This window comes from Plectropomus leopardus, chromosome 10 (assembly GCF_008729295.1).
Source record: "Plectropomus leopardus isolate mb chromosome 10, YSFRI_Pleo_2.0, whole genome shotgun sequence".
NCBI lineage: Eukaryota > Metazoa > Chordata > Actinopteri > Perciformes > Serranidae > Plectropomus > Plectropomus leopardus.
The window spans coordinates 22,024,585-22,040,552 of NC_056472.1; the positions used below are offsets into that span (position 1 = coordinate 22,024,585).

The 15,968-nt window shown below is 40.5% G+C and overlaps 2 protein-coding genes across 4 annotated transcripts in view; one reads left to right on the forward strand and one right to left on the reverse strand.

The window, feature by feature from the left end:
• col4a1 (collagen, type IV, alpha 1) overlaps window positions 1-12,527 on the reverse strand; it is a 50,438-nt gene extending 37,911 nt beyond the window's left edge. The window contains exon 1 of the mRNA XM_042495127.1: window positions 12,312-12,527. Coding sequence (XP_042351061.1) covers window positions 12,312-12,383 — 72 coding nt within the window. The 5' untranslated portion in view covers window positions 12,384-12,527. The remainder of the gene's footprint in view (window positions 1-12,311) is intronic.
• A 123-nt stretch (window positions 12,528-12,650) lies between these two features.
• col4a2 (collagen, type IV, alpha 2) overlaps window positions 12,651-15,968 on the forward strand; it is a 79,152-nt gene continuing 75,834 nt past the window's right edge. For 2 of the 3 annotated variants that reach the window (XM_042495125.1, XM_042495126.1), the window contains exons 1-3: window positions 12,652-12,833; window positions 13,075-13,195; window positions 13,276-13,327. In XM_042495125.1, coding sequence (XP_042351059.1) covers window positions 13,158-13,195; window positions 13,276-13,327 — 90 coding nt within the window. In that variant the 5' untranslated portion in view covers window positions 12,652-12,833; window positions 13,075-13,157. Of the gene's footprint in view, window positions 12,834-13,074; window positions 13,196-13,275; window positions 13,328-15,968 lie in introns of all 3 variants that reach the window. The other variant, XM_042495124.1, reaches the window with a different exon arrangement.

The window sequence follows — 15,968 nt, forward strand, 5'->3', positions numbered from 1 at the left end:
TCAAACAGAGCGTTCAATATAAAGGTCATCTTGATAACTCAGCTCTTCTTCAGTGTCTGTGTGTTTATGTCCATGTGAATGAAACCTTACCTTGTTAACAAATTAAGCACGACTGCTACTAATCTTTAGGTATTAGAGGGGACTTTCCGGCTCTAACTACTGCACAAACACAACACTCAAGCACTTGGATAAAAGAAACTTTTTTGCGCTCAAAATCAGGAGATGCCGTGTCTCTCATAGAAGTGTAAGAATTCAGAAATCTGCCGAGCTGTCTGTGAGATTTATTTTGTGACAGTTGTGTTGTCTCAGCCAGTGGGAGAGATGGGCTTCTCTGTTTGTGTGCAGGGCTCTGTTCACATGCCCACACACCACTGGTCTGTGTGGTTATTATTTCACATAGAAAAAAAAACATTCCTTTGCAATCCCAAAAGAGCAGGATTGATGCAAGTACTAATACGCACAAATCGAAAGCAAAAGCTTTCTACCTATGGTCTTCATAATCTTGTTGCAGCTGCATCTGTTTTGGGTGCCTGTTCCCTAGAAATTAAATCTGATAATGTTTTTGGCAAACAAATCTGGTATTTAGGCAGTGAGAGGGTGGACATGGTCTGGGGGTGGTAGAAATAGAGAGACGGGGGGTTGAGAGCAACAATTACACAGTTAAGACGTTTGTTTTCTCTGAGAAAGGGCCAGTTCAGTCCATGTGAGCGGCTGCAGACTTCAGCTCTGCCTGTTGCTCCTCTGTGAATGCGCAGCTCTGTGCCACAGGATGTGGGATTTAGGAAGCCATTCTTTCTCTAAGGAGGAAGGCCTCTTCCTTGCCTTTTATGCTCACAAAGACAAGAAGGGGTTGGGTCGGCCTTGCGTCTCTCTCAAGAGCACTCTGGTATCTGGGAATAGTGTCAGCACATGAGGACAAGGAATGACCTCTGTGACTTTGTACCAACCACATTCATCCAATCTGGAATATTCTCACACTCACTTGTTTTACCTCAGTTGTTTTACTTGGCTTGTGCCATGAACTTACATAAAAAAGCAGTGAAATAAGTCATTTCACCCCATTAGTTTCAAAGTTAATACGAGTCCACAGCCATGCTAGCTGCTCTGTGAAGCTGTACTTAAAAAGAAAGCGGTACTTTGAGCTAGTGCTACTGTCAGCAGTGGGGCTTGGTATCTGTATATGATATCTTTAAGTAGCTCATTACCAAGTACTATTGTAACTTTCCCAGCCAAATGATAACTGCATTGGATCCTTTTTGTACCCAGATCTAGGACAAATTAGCATTTGTATGGTTTTGCTGGCAGTCCATAACCTTAAGCGTTCATCGATTTTATCTAACGTGTGATTGGCCCGGTATATCTGCAACTACAACCCACACAGCCTGTGGTTTGATGAGGTCAAGCGCAGTGTCTTTGTTGGAGTTGGCAGTTTAACGAGTCAAGAGGCCATCAAAACATTTTAAGTATAGCTCTATTACATGCCTGTGATGTCAGATTGAAATAGTTGCATTCAATTCAAAAGTATTATCTCAGGAAAGAGTGGGAAAATGAGTAACATGCATGGAGAAAACTTTCGGGTGTTCCATGTTTACAAGGCCAATGGCTTTTTTCAATACTAGCATCATATTCTTCTCGAAAGGTATCAAATGCAGTAATCTATTGCTATTAGTATCACTTCAAGGGTACTGGTAATGGTACTGGTATCATAAAAGATACCCAGCCCTAGTCAGCATGCTTATTAGCCTACACCAGTTTAGTTAAGTATGTCAGAATGTTAAAATGTGTTAATTAGCGCTAAACACAAAGTACAGCTGAGTCTGGTGGATTGGTGTCAGTTCATCAGTTACTTTTTCAAATATTTCACAAAAAATGATAACTTTGACCTACTGATAGCACAAGAGGAAAAGTGAGAGAAATACCAAATTATGGCAGGGTTCCTCCTCTGCCTAATGTCTGTATAAACTTTCATGGCAATCCATCCAATAGTTGTTGAGGTATTTCAGTCTGGACCAACTGACTGACCAATGTTGTTATACCTTAAAATCTAAAACAGAGAAAGAAAACAAAGCCCCTCGCTATCTCTTGAAAAAACACTCACACATGTTTCATTGAAACATCTGGGATTTGAGTCAGTAATTTATACAAAGAAGCATTTCCATCACTGTTACACAGAGTGACACAATGCATCTATCAGAGAGTATGCATATACAAGAAGTGCATAAGCATGGAAGCTGTATTTCACTTCCTATTTAACAATGGCTTTTCCAGTTGTGTGTGCTGCACATATGTTGATGTTCTTTGTGAGGAAATTACCACTCGGCACTGACATCAGAAATACATAATTGAGGCGGCACTACAGGAGTAAGAATAAGCGTGAGAACGAGAAGAAATTCCAAGAATCATAGAAAGACGGCCTTTATTCCTGCACTTCACTTTAACTCTGCAACATACTAATGCATTTAGCCACGTTATCTTACCATACACTTCAGATGACAGCTTTCTATTAGACAGAACTGCTCTATTGTTTTCTTGTTTCCATATCAAGCCTTATCTCCTCCATCACCATTACATCACTTCCGTCTGAACATATGGAGACTGTAACTTGAAGATTTCCCGCCCTGAAGCCTTTAGAGATGCCGAACTCTGACAACAGATCAGCTCTCCTATCAGTTAAAAAGGTCTTAATCTACCCCCAGTCTCAGCTATGCATTCAAAGAGTAGCATTTTTCCTCTTGCCCTAAAGTGAACCACCGCATGTGACCAGCTCAGCTTATTTCCTACTCAGAGTTATCTGATTAAGCATTTTTTTCTGGAATACTATGCTAAAATAACAGCTACATAAATGAACAATCCTCATTATCCAGCAAGTGGATGGAGCACAACTGCCAGCAGCAGCATAAGGACAAGATGGATAAAGCATCTGTTTCTCCAGGAAAGAGGTTCAAAGCTCTCAGTATAAATTCACAGGCGTTCTGAGGTCCTCTGAATTACAGGCATATCTGCTATTTCTATCAACCCTCCTCTGTAAATTTAGCGCCATAACAGTCCAGTGCTACCATGTCTGCTAAGAATACAGAGTAACCGTAGCTCAGTTAACAGGGTGAAGTGAGAGGTATAAGGCCCACACAGAGTTAAAAACCAGATTGATCCACTTCAGACATCATTGTCATGTTCAGCAGAACTAATAAAGAAATTTAAAAAAAAAATGGCTCGATTCATCTAATGCTCAAACTTGAAAGGCGCCACACACCACATACCCCTGATTCTGGCATTTGCATTAATCAGTTAACGTTTAATGGGACAAATATGAAGCATGTGCTTGTGCCATCTGTAATATCATGTGGTCTCACTAGGTTTTTCTATCTCCAGCACTGGTGACATCCAGCTTCCACCATATTTATCCTTGTTAAATCTGCCATCACTAATTCCATCAGTTACACAGTCAACACACAAACTAACCTTGTCCCTTGCTCTCTCATCTGTACTTTTAAAAAGAGTGAAAGAAATGTGTGAGAAAGAGGAATCTGTAGGTTTGTAGCTCCTTCTGGAAAGAAAAGCTTAACATTACTTTTGAACATGTGATGCCTCACTTTCTAATCTAATCTTCTAATCTGTGTATGCTTCTGATTTGTGAGCACATAATCCATACATGATTCAAACCTTTTCCAAAATCCTTTAGGATTCCTGTGATGTGAGCTTGGACTTCAATGCAAAAGAGGAGCTGGAGCTTGGATAGGGTCATGTAAAAATGCAGCCTGTTGTCCTTAATTGTTGGTACTTAATATCTGCATAGTATCATATTATAATATGTACAGGCCATAACCAATATAATTGTGAGCCAAGAAGCTGTGATTATGTGGAGGAAATCAGATAATGTAGTATAAAGATTGAAAAAGTCAGTATCAGGAGGAGGGTCATGGAAGTGGACAGGTCAAACAAACCCAGGACTTTAACCTTGGAGACCAGAGTTTGTGTCCTGTGTGTAATCACATCTCTAAGCTATTTTGAGCTACATACGCAACATCATGTGATGTCATCACCCCCTAAACTAACCTGACTGGTGGGGGTGCTAATAACTTATAATAAGATATCTTTTTAAACAGTTATTTTTTTATTGAGTAAGCACGGTTTTGAATACAGCACATTTAATTTTCATTATGTTACATTATCATTGTTTCTTCAAGAAATCGATCTAATTACTTTTAAGGTGCTATCCACAAATACACTGCAGTCATTAACAGTTGTCATCACACAAGATGTTTTATCCCCACCCACAAATTTATATATACTTATTGCGTACATACACAGACACACAAAAAAGACACAAACACATTTCCTTGCCTCATCCCCACCCAAAGACACATACATACACAAAGACAAACACACACAGACAGGATGAATTTGCTACACAGGTTCCTTAGAGTTAATGGGTGCTAGGTGAATTGAAATCTATAGAGCTTCACTGATTGAGCTCTAGATTTTGTGAAATTGTTGCTCTTTGTTGCTTTCTTCCAACATTGTCCTTTCAATACAAAGGTAATATTTCATTGATGTTTTTTCATTTTTGAGGTATAGGGGCTTCGACTTATCTTAAGATATCATACAAACTGTTGTATGAGGATACATTGAAGAATGAGGAGAGTTTAGTAAACAGGGAATTTAACTTTAATGTTACAAGTCTTGGTTGTAGTCGTGTGATGTGAGAAAACAATAATCAGACTATAAAACTGTTCTTAAAAGGACAGGGTTCACTTCTTTGTTGGCAGAGTGATGGTTTAGCAATAGGACTCGTGTCTGTGGAAAAATCTTCAATTTGTGTCTCACAAGAGGTCGGGGTTCACCTCCACTTGCTCCTGCACCATGAAGCTGTCCAACTGTGTCATGCCTCAACCCGTGACCTTACTCTTTCTGAAAATGCCCTCCTGAACTCAATACATTTTTGTCTCAAACACAATGTAAACTTTTTCTTCGGCTCTTTGATTGAAGCTGATGGTTGGCTCGGTTCAGGAACACTTAGTTCTGCATTGTGGTTTAAAAAATCAGCTATTCATTTGAGCTGCCTCAGATTTGATCTTGATTTGATTTTGATTTTTATATGAACAATCTGTCTTTTTTGTTTCAGATACCCTGAGTCGCTTCTACAAAATCAAGACATGAAATGGCTCTATTTCAAACATTTCTTCTGATGCATCAGAGGTAAGTTAATCACTTAAAAGGCTTATAAGTCATGCAGATAAGTGTGTCATGTTGACAGAGGGAGAAAGCATAAAGTCTATGATGTTTATCTGAGAAGATCCAGCTCTATATCTGTATTTATATTTGAAGAACAAGAGGGGCACTTTAATCCAAAAATAGAAATAGCGCTGCTCCAATGTGTGTTTTGTTTGTTGCCATTGGTATGTTGTACACATGCATGTGCACATACCTTTTTTAAACTTTCCAGGCAAAGTGCCACGTTGGTGTCATGCAGGAGAAAGAGACAGTTTGTTGTTTTTCTGTGTAAGATGCTCAGAAATGTCTGAAGATGTTTCACTGGAGCTCAGGTTGAAACAAAAGCAGCAACATTTCTTGGTAAAGCAAAAAATATATATATATTGTTGAGAAGATCTAACATTCTGAGACTCAAGTTGGCTGAGTTTCATTCTTCTTGCATGATGAAGGCTTTAAATTTGTTCTGCCGGGCATACTGGTGTATTTATATGTGTCCCATTAACTGACTTTCTAGCCCTGTTTACACCTGGTATTAACATGTGTCCTGGATGATCAGATCTATAGTGGATAGCTCAAAGTACAGGTGTAAATGCATCCAGTGCGTCTTCAATATATCATGTGATCTGATCGCTCTGACCACATTTGAAAGTGGTCTGGGCTGCAAATGGCCACATTCTTCCAACAGTGTGTACGTTAATATGTCCTGACCCACACTGATGGCCCGCCAACTCCACTGAAGTTCTTGCTCATTTTACTCCGCGCCAGATAAGAAAACTCTTTGTAGCTGCTGTTACAAATGTTAGAAAAAGTGCTGAGGGTCCTTCTCTGGAGCCACTCTCCTGATGAAAGGTCGGTAAAATGTCAGCTGGGTTTGTTTAATGGTCCATACAAACTCACACCAACACTGAAATGGCTTGACTCTGTTATTAAACCTGTTAAAAACCATTAGATTAAGTTAGCTGTGTGATGCAGACAGTTAGCCCGGTTAATGTGTGTGTGCTGGTGGACTCTCACCAACTGTCCCTGACACAGAGCTCACACTCCCACAGCAGTAGTCTCTCGTGATAGTGGATAAAATGATGCATGCTATGTTTTCATTAGCATATACAGAATGGGAAAGTGGGATCCAAGCACCAATGGCCATTCAAGATATATATTGAGATGCATGTTATTGTCAGGTGGAAACAATATTTCTATGTTACAATTCATCAATATAATGCAGTTACATGGACAGAAATCAAACTAAGCACTGCACATGCAAAGTCTCACAGAGGCATCTGGCCACGTGGGACCAAACAAATGTATGAACAACGCAACACCTTCATCTTATCCAGATCATTGATTCTGGCATTTCTTTTGCGAACCTCTTAGCACAAAACTCCAATTACAGATTCACCTAAACCCAGAATTGCACTGTCCTGTAAGGTAACACAAACACACAGCGGAACCACAGACCTAAATGTTGTTTATGTTGTCTTGAAGGGTTATAATAAAGTAGTCAAGAATTTGCTTTCTACGGAAACTTTTGACTAAATACTATTCTTTTGTGTGGCAGCTGTTCTTTGTGTGTAAAGCAGGACATTAACACAGAATCTTTTCAGGCCAAAAACAAAAAACAAAAGAGCAGCTGAAGAAAGACACAGCCAAAATTTTAACTTCATGTGCGCCAGTCGTGAAGACATAAATCTAATGACACCATCATCACTGTCTTTATTATCCTCCAGTTGGACAATTTAGCTGCGATGGGTGGAAGTGCATGTTAAGGTCCAGAGAATGAGACTAACAGATTTGTTACGGGGTATCATCTCCGGCTCCGACCCACATTCCTCCACTTCTAAAGCTCATAACCTCGCCACCTCTTTCTCTCCCTCCTCCTACAGCCTCCATCCTGCCATCACTCTCCACTTCCCACCTCCCTGTCAGAAAGACGTATCAATTACACCATCTCTGTCCAAACCACAAATGACATTTATGACTCACCGATTTCACGGTTAAACAGCTGAATTACACTTTCACCATAACAATACACCTCGGGGAAGTAACCGATCTCGAGGGTAAACATAAGCAGATCTCAAGGTAGTTAAAGTGTGGAAAATATTAGCGTGGGACAAAAGATGCCGTTTTTGTTTGAAAATCTCTGTGATGTTTGGACCACAGGGAATAAAAAAGGGCTTTACCATGCTTAAGAACTTTTTAATCCTCGCCTCACTTGGCAGAGACAGGGAACACACACAGAGAAACACACACACACACACACAGGTGGGAAGTGGGGCATACCTGCCACACTGCTTGAGTATCAAGGCCAGGGAAGAATTATCTTTGCCACCCAGAGACACCTGTCAAAATACAGGGACACTTACAAAATTACAACTCTTCCAAATGTAGGCATTTTTACAACACTGGGGGACATAGGGTCAGGCAGGTTGTGCCTTCCCAGGGTGCACTGCTTGGTTGGTGGCCGGTCAGAGTAACAGAGTCAGCTGTTGTCTCTGTGGGGGGCGTGATGGGGAGAAGGTTGGTGCACAGGATCAGAAAAACTACAAGACGGTTTCTCAGCACTTTGAGCAGCAAGGGATCAAGTCTTGATAATGATTCTTTCAACATTTACACATTCCTCAGACTGTACGGGGATTAACAGCTCTAAGTGCTGCTTTCTTCATGTCTGGTTGTGCTCATCCTCCCTGGGGGTTGGCTCTGTCCCGGGGCGTCATGGCCAAGCCGGGAGGAGGAACCAAGCAGTACAGAAAGGCTTGTCTTTCCCACCAGCTACCGCCTTTCCCAATCCCTCCATCCAACATCCCACACACAAACTCTCACTCCAGGAATCTGCTAATCTGCCTCACCACCTCCTCCGCCTCTTCTTTCTCTAGGAATTACTAATGACTCATTCTGACCAGATTAAATGACCGCCAAGGGAGAGAAACTCTATTCTGTTTATAAAGCACGGAAATATACTCAGGATCAGACGCTGTGGTGAAAATATTGGAAGCAAAGGTCTACACAGATCTAAATAATCGTTGTAATAATCGATCTAATCGTTGCTTCACCCTTAAACGGAGTATAGAGGCTAAAGGCAATCTTACATTATCTTGATATTATCACCCATCTACGGTCAGACTGACCCATGCTCGGCTCAGATTTGTGTGTGTTTGCATGCATTAGTGGTTGAGAGTGACTTGCTTATTCACTCTTGGCCTCAGTTTAGAATTACTGATTGTGTAGGAGCCCAAACAGGACACTGTGATACTCAGTCAGCGTCACGTCCCTGTGTATGTGGAGACAAAGAAGAGATAAACATACTGAAGTGCCCTGTGCAGATTGGACAGACAGATTTTTTTTTCTTTTTGCATTTTGCTACCTTAGAATTATAAGTTTCTATCCGCATTCGGACATTTTGTGATATTGAGCCTGAAAGTTTTGCATTCTAAATAGCATAAATGGTATGAGCCTTATTGTTTTCTATATAAAAAGTTTTTTAAAAATGCATATAACTTAAAAAAAAAACCATCCCACATAATGTTAACAAGTTGTCACAGTATATAAATAACGCACGCTTCTTTTCCTAAACCTAACAGTGACTTTTATTGCCTAAACCTAACCTCTGTAATTTTACATTAAGGACGTAACTTCACATTAAGGATGTAACGTCATTTGTTGGGTGCTAATTTGTAGGATATCAGACGAAATTCTGTGAGGATATGTTGATAAGTTTCACCCTCAGTTTAGTTCCTCATTGGAAAGGGCTGTCTGTTTGGGAAGCACTGAGCATACGCCTGGATACATGAGACTTATAGTGTATTACAGGAGTTGTATGAGATGTTGTAAACAGATGTTTTTGATTAGCTCACTTTTGTTATTGTTAAAGGCCTATAACTTCAACTGATAAAAATTCTTCGTTTACCGGGGAGGCATTAGAAATAAAAAGCTTTCTCAACAAATTCAATTTAACACAGGATGAGTAACAGATATACATCGATCTTTTAGGAGGGGAAGTTTTCCTTTAAATAAAGACATAGACACGCAACTGCATTTCAGCATAGCATCTGTGTCATTGTTCTGGATATAACTGCAGAGGAAAGCCCCTCTCTGTTTACTGTGCAGCTTTGGACGGATGACAGGATCACAAACTTCCTGCTGTGGACCTCCCAAGGGTGGATGAGAAATATATACACTTCCAACAATAAATCCAGAATGTTGAATTACTCCGGTTTCATTGGATTCATCGGATCAGTGACAAGATGTTCAGCCAGATAAACACCTCTTCACCCATCCTCTCCTCTGTCCAGATGTCCTCTTTCTGTCTCATGTTTATGCTTCTAAATCCAGCAGTCAGTGGATAAAAGTTCCCTCCGCTGCTTTTTAACCTGATATGTTGGCTCTTAACATCACACACTTCTATCCTACGCAGCTCCCTGAATCAAAGCTCAGTCTGAATGGAGAAATTCTTGTTACTGTGAATTAAGCGAATAATGATTTTGACGTCAAAGCTTCTTTGCTTAGTTTGCTGCCAAAACAACCAGGAAATTGGATGATTGTAACTATTCTTCTGAATCTCCAAAGCTGATTTTTTTCATGATGACAGCTTGCAGCTACAATCCATCACAGCTGGAAATATATCCTTAAAGTACCCCGGAAGATGGAGAAACTCCCCACATGATAATACCAGGCTCCCTTGAGAAGTGTCAATTTTCTCTGGAACATGACACATCGCTCCATTGCGCAATAACGCTTATTGATGAACAGCCAGTTCTCCCTCATCTTTACACTAGATGCAATGTTTTCCTCCCCCTCACCTGGATTTCTGCTTTTCTTGTGTGAGAGATTTTTCTGCTGAGAACTCCACCCACGCTTCAAAATACAGCGCCACATCTGGCCCAATGATGATGGATCTCCACATACATAAACATAACAAACATCTGGAGACTTGATGCACCAGTTTTTCTCATTTTTTCCATTAAACTTGTGCATGGTTTATCTACATTTGAATTGTAAAGCTAGATCTGGAAATGTGTACAGAAATTGCCATTCCTTTGTCATGTGTGACACCACCAAACCCAGGTGTGAAAATTCCTGTTAGTCAAACATTTGCATTTATTAGGATTTGCTGACCAAAAACATGGCTTTCTTATTATGTGAATCCTTACAGTGTAGCTGGTATAGCTAGCTCCACTTCCCTCAGACTTACAGTTAGGGGCTGGGTATTATATTGATATTAAATCATGTCATGATATGTGATGAGATATCGCCTTAGATTTTGTAAAATCGATTGTGTTGTTTTTTTTCCTGGTTTTAAAGGCTGCATTACAGTAAAGTGATGTAATTTTCTGAACTTACCAGACTGTTCCGGTTGTTCTCTTGAATGCCTGAACCCACTTATGCCACGGCCACACTGCCTGCATGAGCACTGCCTGATGGCAACCTGGCTGAACTGCTGCGGCTTGCACGCGTAAGATGTTCACAAAGACAGCGTTTCTGCTGTGGCGCTGCTGGAGAGCTGCTGGAAATATGTCTACTGTATTTCCACAATTAAAAGCCAGTACTCAACAGATTTATAGAGCTGTGCAAGCCACTGCATTGTCAACAACATGGTTTTTCCAATATTTCACAGTTAAAGGCCTTGTGTTGACAACTGAAAGGATTCTGTCCACACAAACTTTGCCAGAGGGCTTTTAGTTTGAAAAAGGAAATGTAAGTTAAAAATAAACATTTACATTTTTTTTCATGTCAGATAGAGACACTGAAACTGGAGTGAAAGGTGGTATAGTCTAAATGTAATTATTAAACTACCATTTTAACTAAAAAACCACAAGCATCACATGGAAAAAAAATTAGCAAGCCTTCTATTCTGTAGATGTGCTGCAGCTCATCACGCTGCTCTGACCTGTTAACATTAGTAACGAAAATAGCAAAACGAGATTCTGCGTTGCACATGCGTTGCTCACGCTGGCAGTGTGGCCGGGGCGTTAGTCACTGAATCCACATTCCTGATTATTATTATTTATCAAAAATCTCATTGTGTAAATATTTTTTAAAAGCACCAAAAGTATATCCTACAATAGCATTGCAATATCAATATTGAGATATTTGGTAAAAAATATTGATATTTGATTTTCTTCATACTGCCCTCAGAAATCTTTAGAGTAAAATTCCTTAGATATAAATTTCTAACAAGTTTCACAGTTTCACTTTGTGAATTGAATGAGGGGAAAAAAGCTCCATCGGTTTATCCATTAGAATATTGAGAACAGGTTTTACTCTAATTTTCTTCCTTAAAGTTTGTCGTAATTTATTTTTAATAGAAATGCACAGCTTCGCATCAAAGCGGCCCAAATCACCAACAGCAACACAAACTAACAGCGCCAAAGGACAATCTGATGACTGGAATATTTTTAGCTCTTCTGAACTCTGGAGGAAATCAATGTGGCTTCAAGAGCATTACAAGTTTGCCTCTATTCTAAAGAGACACATTCATGAGAGTTTATTGGATTATCTAAACATACCAATGATTAACTTCATACACATCTCAGTCTCACTCATTACCTCACAGTACCTCTCTATAACACACACACACACACACACACACACACACACACACTATACAGCTACTGTAGCCACTCTGCCCCACCCTCTCCCTCCCTCCCTCTCTTCTCTCCAGCAGAAGCGGAGGAGGCTGGACTGGGAGTAGATTCAACTCAAAGTATTTAGAACTCCCTCACAGAGGCAAACACTCAACAAGTGGTTGAAATAATAAAAAAAAAACACTTCAGTGCTAAATAAAAAACAACATTTAAATACAAAAATGTGGAATAAAAACGTGCGTATTGATGACCCCGAAACACTGAAATACGCCTATTTAAACAACTAAAGATCTGCCAGAGATGAGCAGTTAACGGTTTGTTTGAGCATAATTTATCACAGAAAAACAGCTGGTTGCATACTGATTATAATTACTACTACATGCTTTGCCTAAATGAAAAAAAAGTCTGAAAGCCAGTCTGAAATCATCCTTAACTGCACACTGTTTGAAAGTTGAAAGTTACTTAATCAGATGAAGTTTTCGTGAAACTTTATGCACAAATAAAGACACTTGATCCACTTACCTCAGCCCCCGTCAGGTCTACACTTGCATAGAGAGCCGCCAGCAGTAGCAGGGTGCCGGACGGTAACAGCATCGTGGCGGCGCGCAGTGGAAACCGTGTGCGCAACAGTGCAGAGTGCCCGCAAACAGCCACCTGTCGGCCGCTTCTTGTCCTCTTTCTTCAGGTAACTCTTGAGCTTATTAGCAGAGCTCGGGCAGCACGTTTGGCTGCATCTTTGTCCGAGACGATCTGAGGTTCTGATCAATGCAACTTGGTCTTGTTTCTGCTGCACCACACCCCCCTCCCCAAAACGACCACCCTCGCCCATTGCAAACGGACTCAACCCTGCTGTTAGAAACACTTTGACTTTTCTCGGTAAGGAGAGGGACTACTCGGCACACTTTGGTGTATTTTTTAGACAATATTTGCGCAGGTTTTAGTGCAACAGGTGCGCGTTATTAAACTTTTTTCACTGGGGATCGCGCGCAACTCCTGCCCCGTGATATCCACTTCCTTCACCTGACCGCCGCACGCAAGCCTGAGGTAACTAACGTATTTCATCAAAAATAATTGCAAATTAATTACATATGTGACAAATTATTTATCGCTTGAAGTGTTGCATGGGCGCGATTTCATACGGAGCACCTTGTGAGGAACTTTACATAGAAAAAAAAGAGGAAAAATTAATGCTGGACATCTGTTTGGGCACTGAACAAACAAGTTAGATGTATGGACTCATAGGCAGACAGTTTTTCATCAACGTTAAGAGTCTTGTGTTTCTCAGGTGGGGCTGTCATGCTGAAGCAGAGTCTCCAGTAGTGAGACAGCGGAGTGGAACTGAAGTTTGCGGTGCGCGTGAGTCGGACCATGCAAGGGCAACACAACAGAGGACTGAAGAGTCTGAGGTGAGCGCAACATTTCGCTGCAAACCACCGAATTCGTTAATCAGCAGCATCATTGACGCTGTCATTTTCTTTGACTACAGGCTGCTGCTTGTGAGCCTCTTCATCGGCATCCTCGCCTCAGGAGTGCACGCTGTAAGTTTTCCCTCCCACTTGTTTTTGATTTTTGCTTGTAAACTTTAACTCGTAAACTGCAGTCAATAATGGAGGTTTAAAAATGTACCCGATAGAGTCTCCGGGTTTGGTTTGTATCTGCTGGAGCAGCTCAGCAGACACATGGAGACTGAGGGAGTGTCTGGTTTGGGGAGTTCCTCCTGTAGGAGGGCTCTTGGCTTTGCATGCTGGTAAATAAGCTCAAAACAGTTTCTTGTGAAATGATTCGTGTTGAAATTTTTAGTGATTTAAATGAGGATATTTACTCTGTTTTTGATTTTGTTCACTGGATAAACATAAATGGGTTTTTTATGGAGCTATGCTGCAACATGTTGTGTTTTGTTTGACACTTGACCTGTTAGGGAATGAGGGGTGGGCTCATGGCCTCTGATGACATGATGCTGAGCTTTATGAGTACAAATTTGTCATGGCTTATATGGTACACAATAACTTCAACAAAATTATGCAAACCCCCCGAGAATACAGAGATATCATTGCATGAACATTCCAGTATGTCACACAAATATGATGATTTGCATGGTAGGGGTCGACCGATATTGCTTTTTCAGGGTCAGTATCGATACCAATTGTTAATAGTTAATGTGACTGATAATCGATATTTGGAACCGATATGCATTTACAATAAAATGAAAATTTTGCTGTCAATATTTAGAATTTGGAATATAACAAACACCATCACAAAATGTTGGTTAAATTCCTTTTACAAATGTTTAATCAAAACTAAAACTATCAGGGGTGCCCATCAGCTCATCTGGGCGCCCATGTGCAGAGGCTGTGTCCTTACCGCAGTGGCCGGGGGTTCGATTCCAGCTTGCGGCCTTTTTGCTGCATGTCTTCGCACCTTTCCCCTTTCATGCTGAATCTGTCCTGTCTAATAAAGGCAAAATAGCCACAAAAATAGTCTTTAAAAATTAATAAAATAAAACTTTCAGCATCATGAAGTGCAAGTTCCCATCAACTTCTTTTCATAAAGTCAAGTGAAATTTTAAATAAAAAAATAGTAAATGAAAAAAGCTCCCTGAGGTTTTACAAAAATGAATGCAAACTTATAGATCCAGCAGAGTGAATTTTGACGCCTGATGTTTTGCTTCTCCACCTGTGCCCAGAGTGCACCCTGCACTCTGCGAATGTGGTGCAATGATTAACTAAACAGTGTATGATCCAGCACCAAAAATAGAAAACCTTACATGTGGTGGCAGATGTTTTAAACGTGGTGGGCCGCCACAAATAAATGCATGTGTGGGAAACCCGGCCGTAAAGAGGAAGCTGTGTGTGAATGGACCCATGGTGACCCCTCAATCATTCTTGTTATAGGACAGAATACATATTCACTATCAGTGGAGTAGCTCTATGTGTTTGTTGACATTACAGTTCACTGTTTCTGCTTTGGAAAAAAACCCTCTTGTTCACATAAATGGATTTATTGTTTTTCCTGATATAAACACCCTCACTTGGATTTTTATTTCAAATTGTCATAAAGGTTGAAGTGAAAGAGAGAATACAGATGTTTCATTAAATAATGTTTCACTGGGCCAAAGTAATATCCCATAAAAATTCATGATTTATTTGTTTTCGTCTCTCTCTCTCTACACCTACTGACTTTGCGTGACCTGCTTATTTTTCCGTCCATCAACATGTGGGCTTGATGAAAGCAAAGGAAAGTTCACACATGATGCTGAATCCATGTGTGAACTCCCTCAGTGTTTGTGAGCATGCAGCACGTGAGTGTGTTTTGCTTTTCTGTTTGTTACAGCTTGTGTGAGACATCAGGTATTATTTGATATTAATGGCTCTCAGATGAACAAGTTATTTTATTGGTTGTGATGAAAAGGCCCCTTGTCTCTTGCTTTTATGAGATTTGGTCAGACCTCGATTAAAAGCGTGTGACACAGCTCAGCTCCTCTGTGTATTGTGCAGCGTTGCTCCAAGGCGACGATGCTGGAACACAGAAGTCTAATATTAGTTTGGCAGCATCCATGTGCTCTGTGCAAATTAGGAAACAGCTCACACTGATGATACAAACAGCTCAAACAAAATAACTTCAGTTTCTGGATGTGACGTACAACCAGCATCTGACTTTTTGGTGAAACACCTCCATCTGTGCTTATTAAAGGAGCTGATAAAAGGAATAATAAGGAGTCATATCCAGCAGTTATGAGCTGTGGGTAAAGAGGTGGGTGAAGAGTTGATTTTACATATAAAAAGGTGACGGAAGCAGTAATCAATCAAACATCGCTCTCTAAAGTTTCCAATCCGACACAGAATGTCTGCTTCTCAGAAAATATGTTCTGTTTCTTATCAAATGCAAATCTGACCCGCGGGACTGTTTCAGTTCTTTGAACCAGACCCCAGCCTCTCTGTTTCCCAGCATCCATCTCCATATGACGTTTCACATTTGGAATTTTCCCTTCCTTTTGAGAATGAAACTCTCAAGATAATTTGCACGTAGGACTTAATTTGTTATATTCAGAATTTTACTGTTGTTTTTTTCCTTGGTAAACAATTGGGACCCCATGGGTTGTGATGTGACTCACTCTGTCAACCCACTGAGTTGCAGGAGCATCTGTGATCAGGACCAGAAAAGTATTGCGTGTTGGTCAAG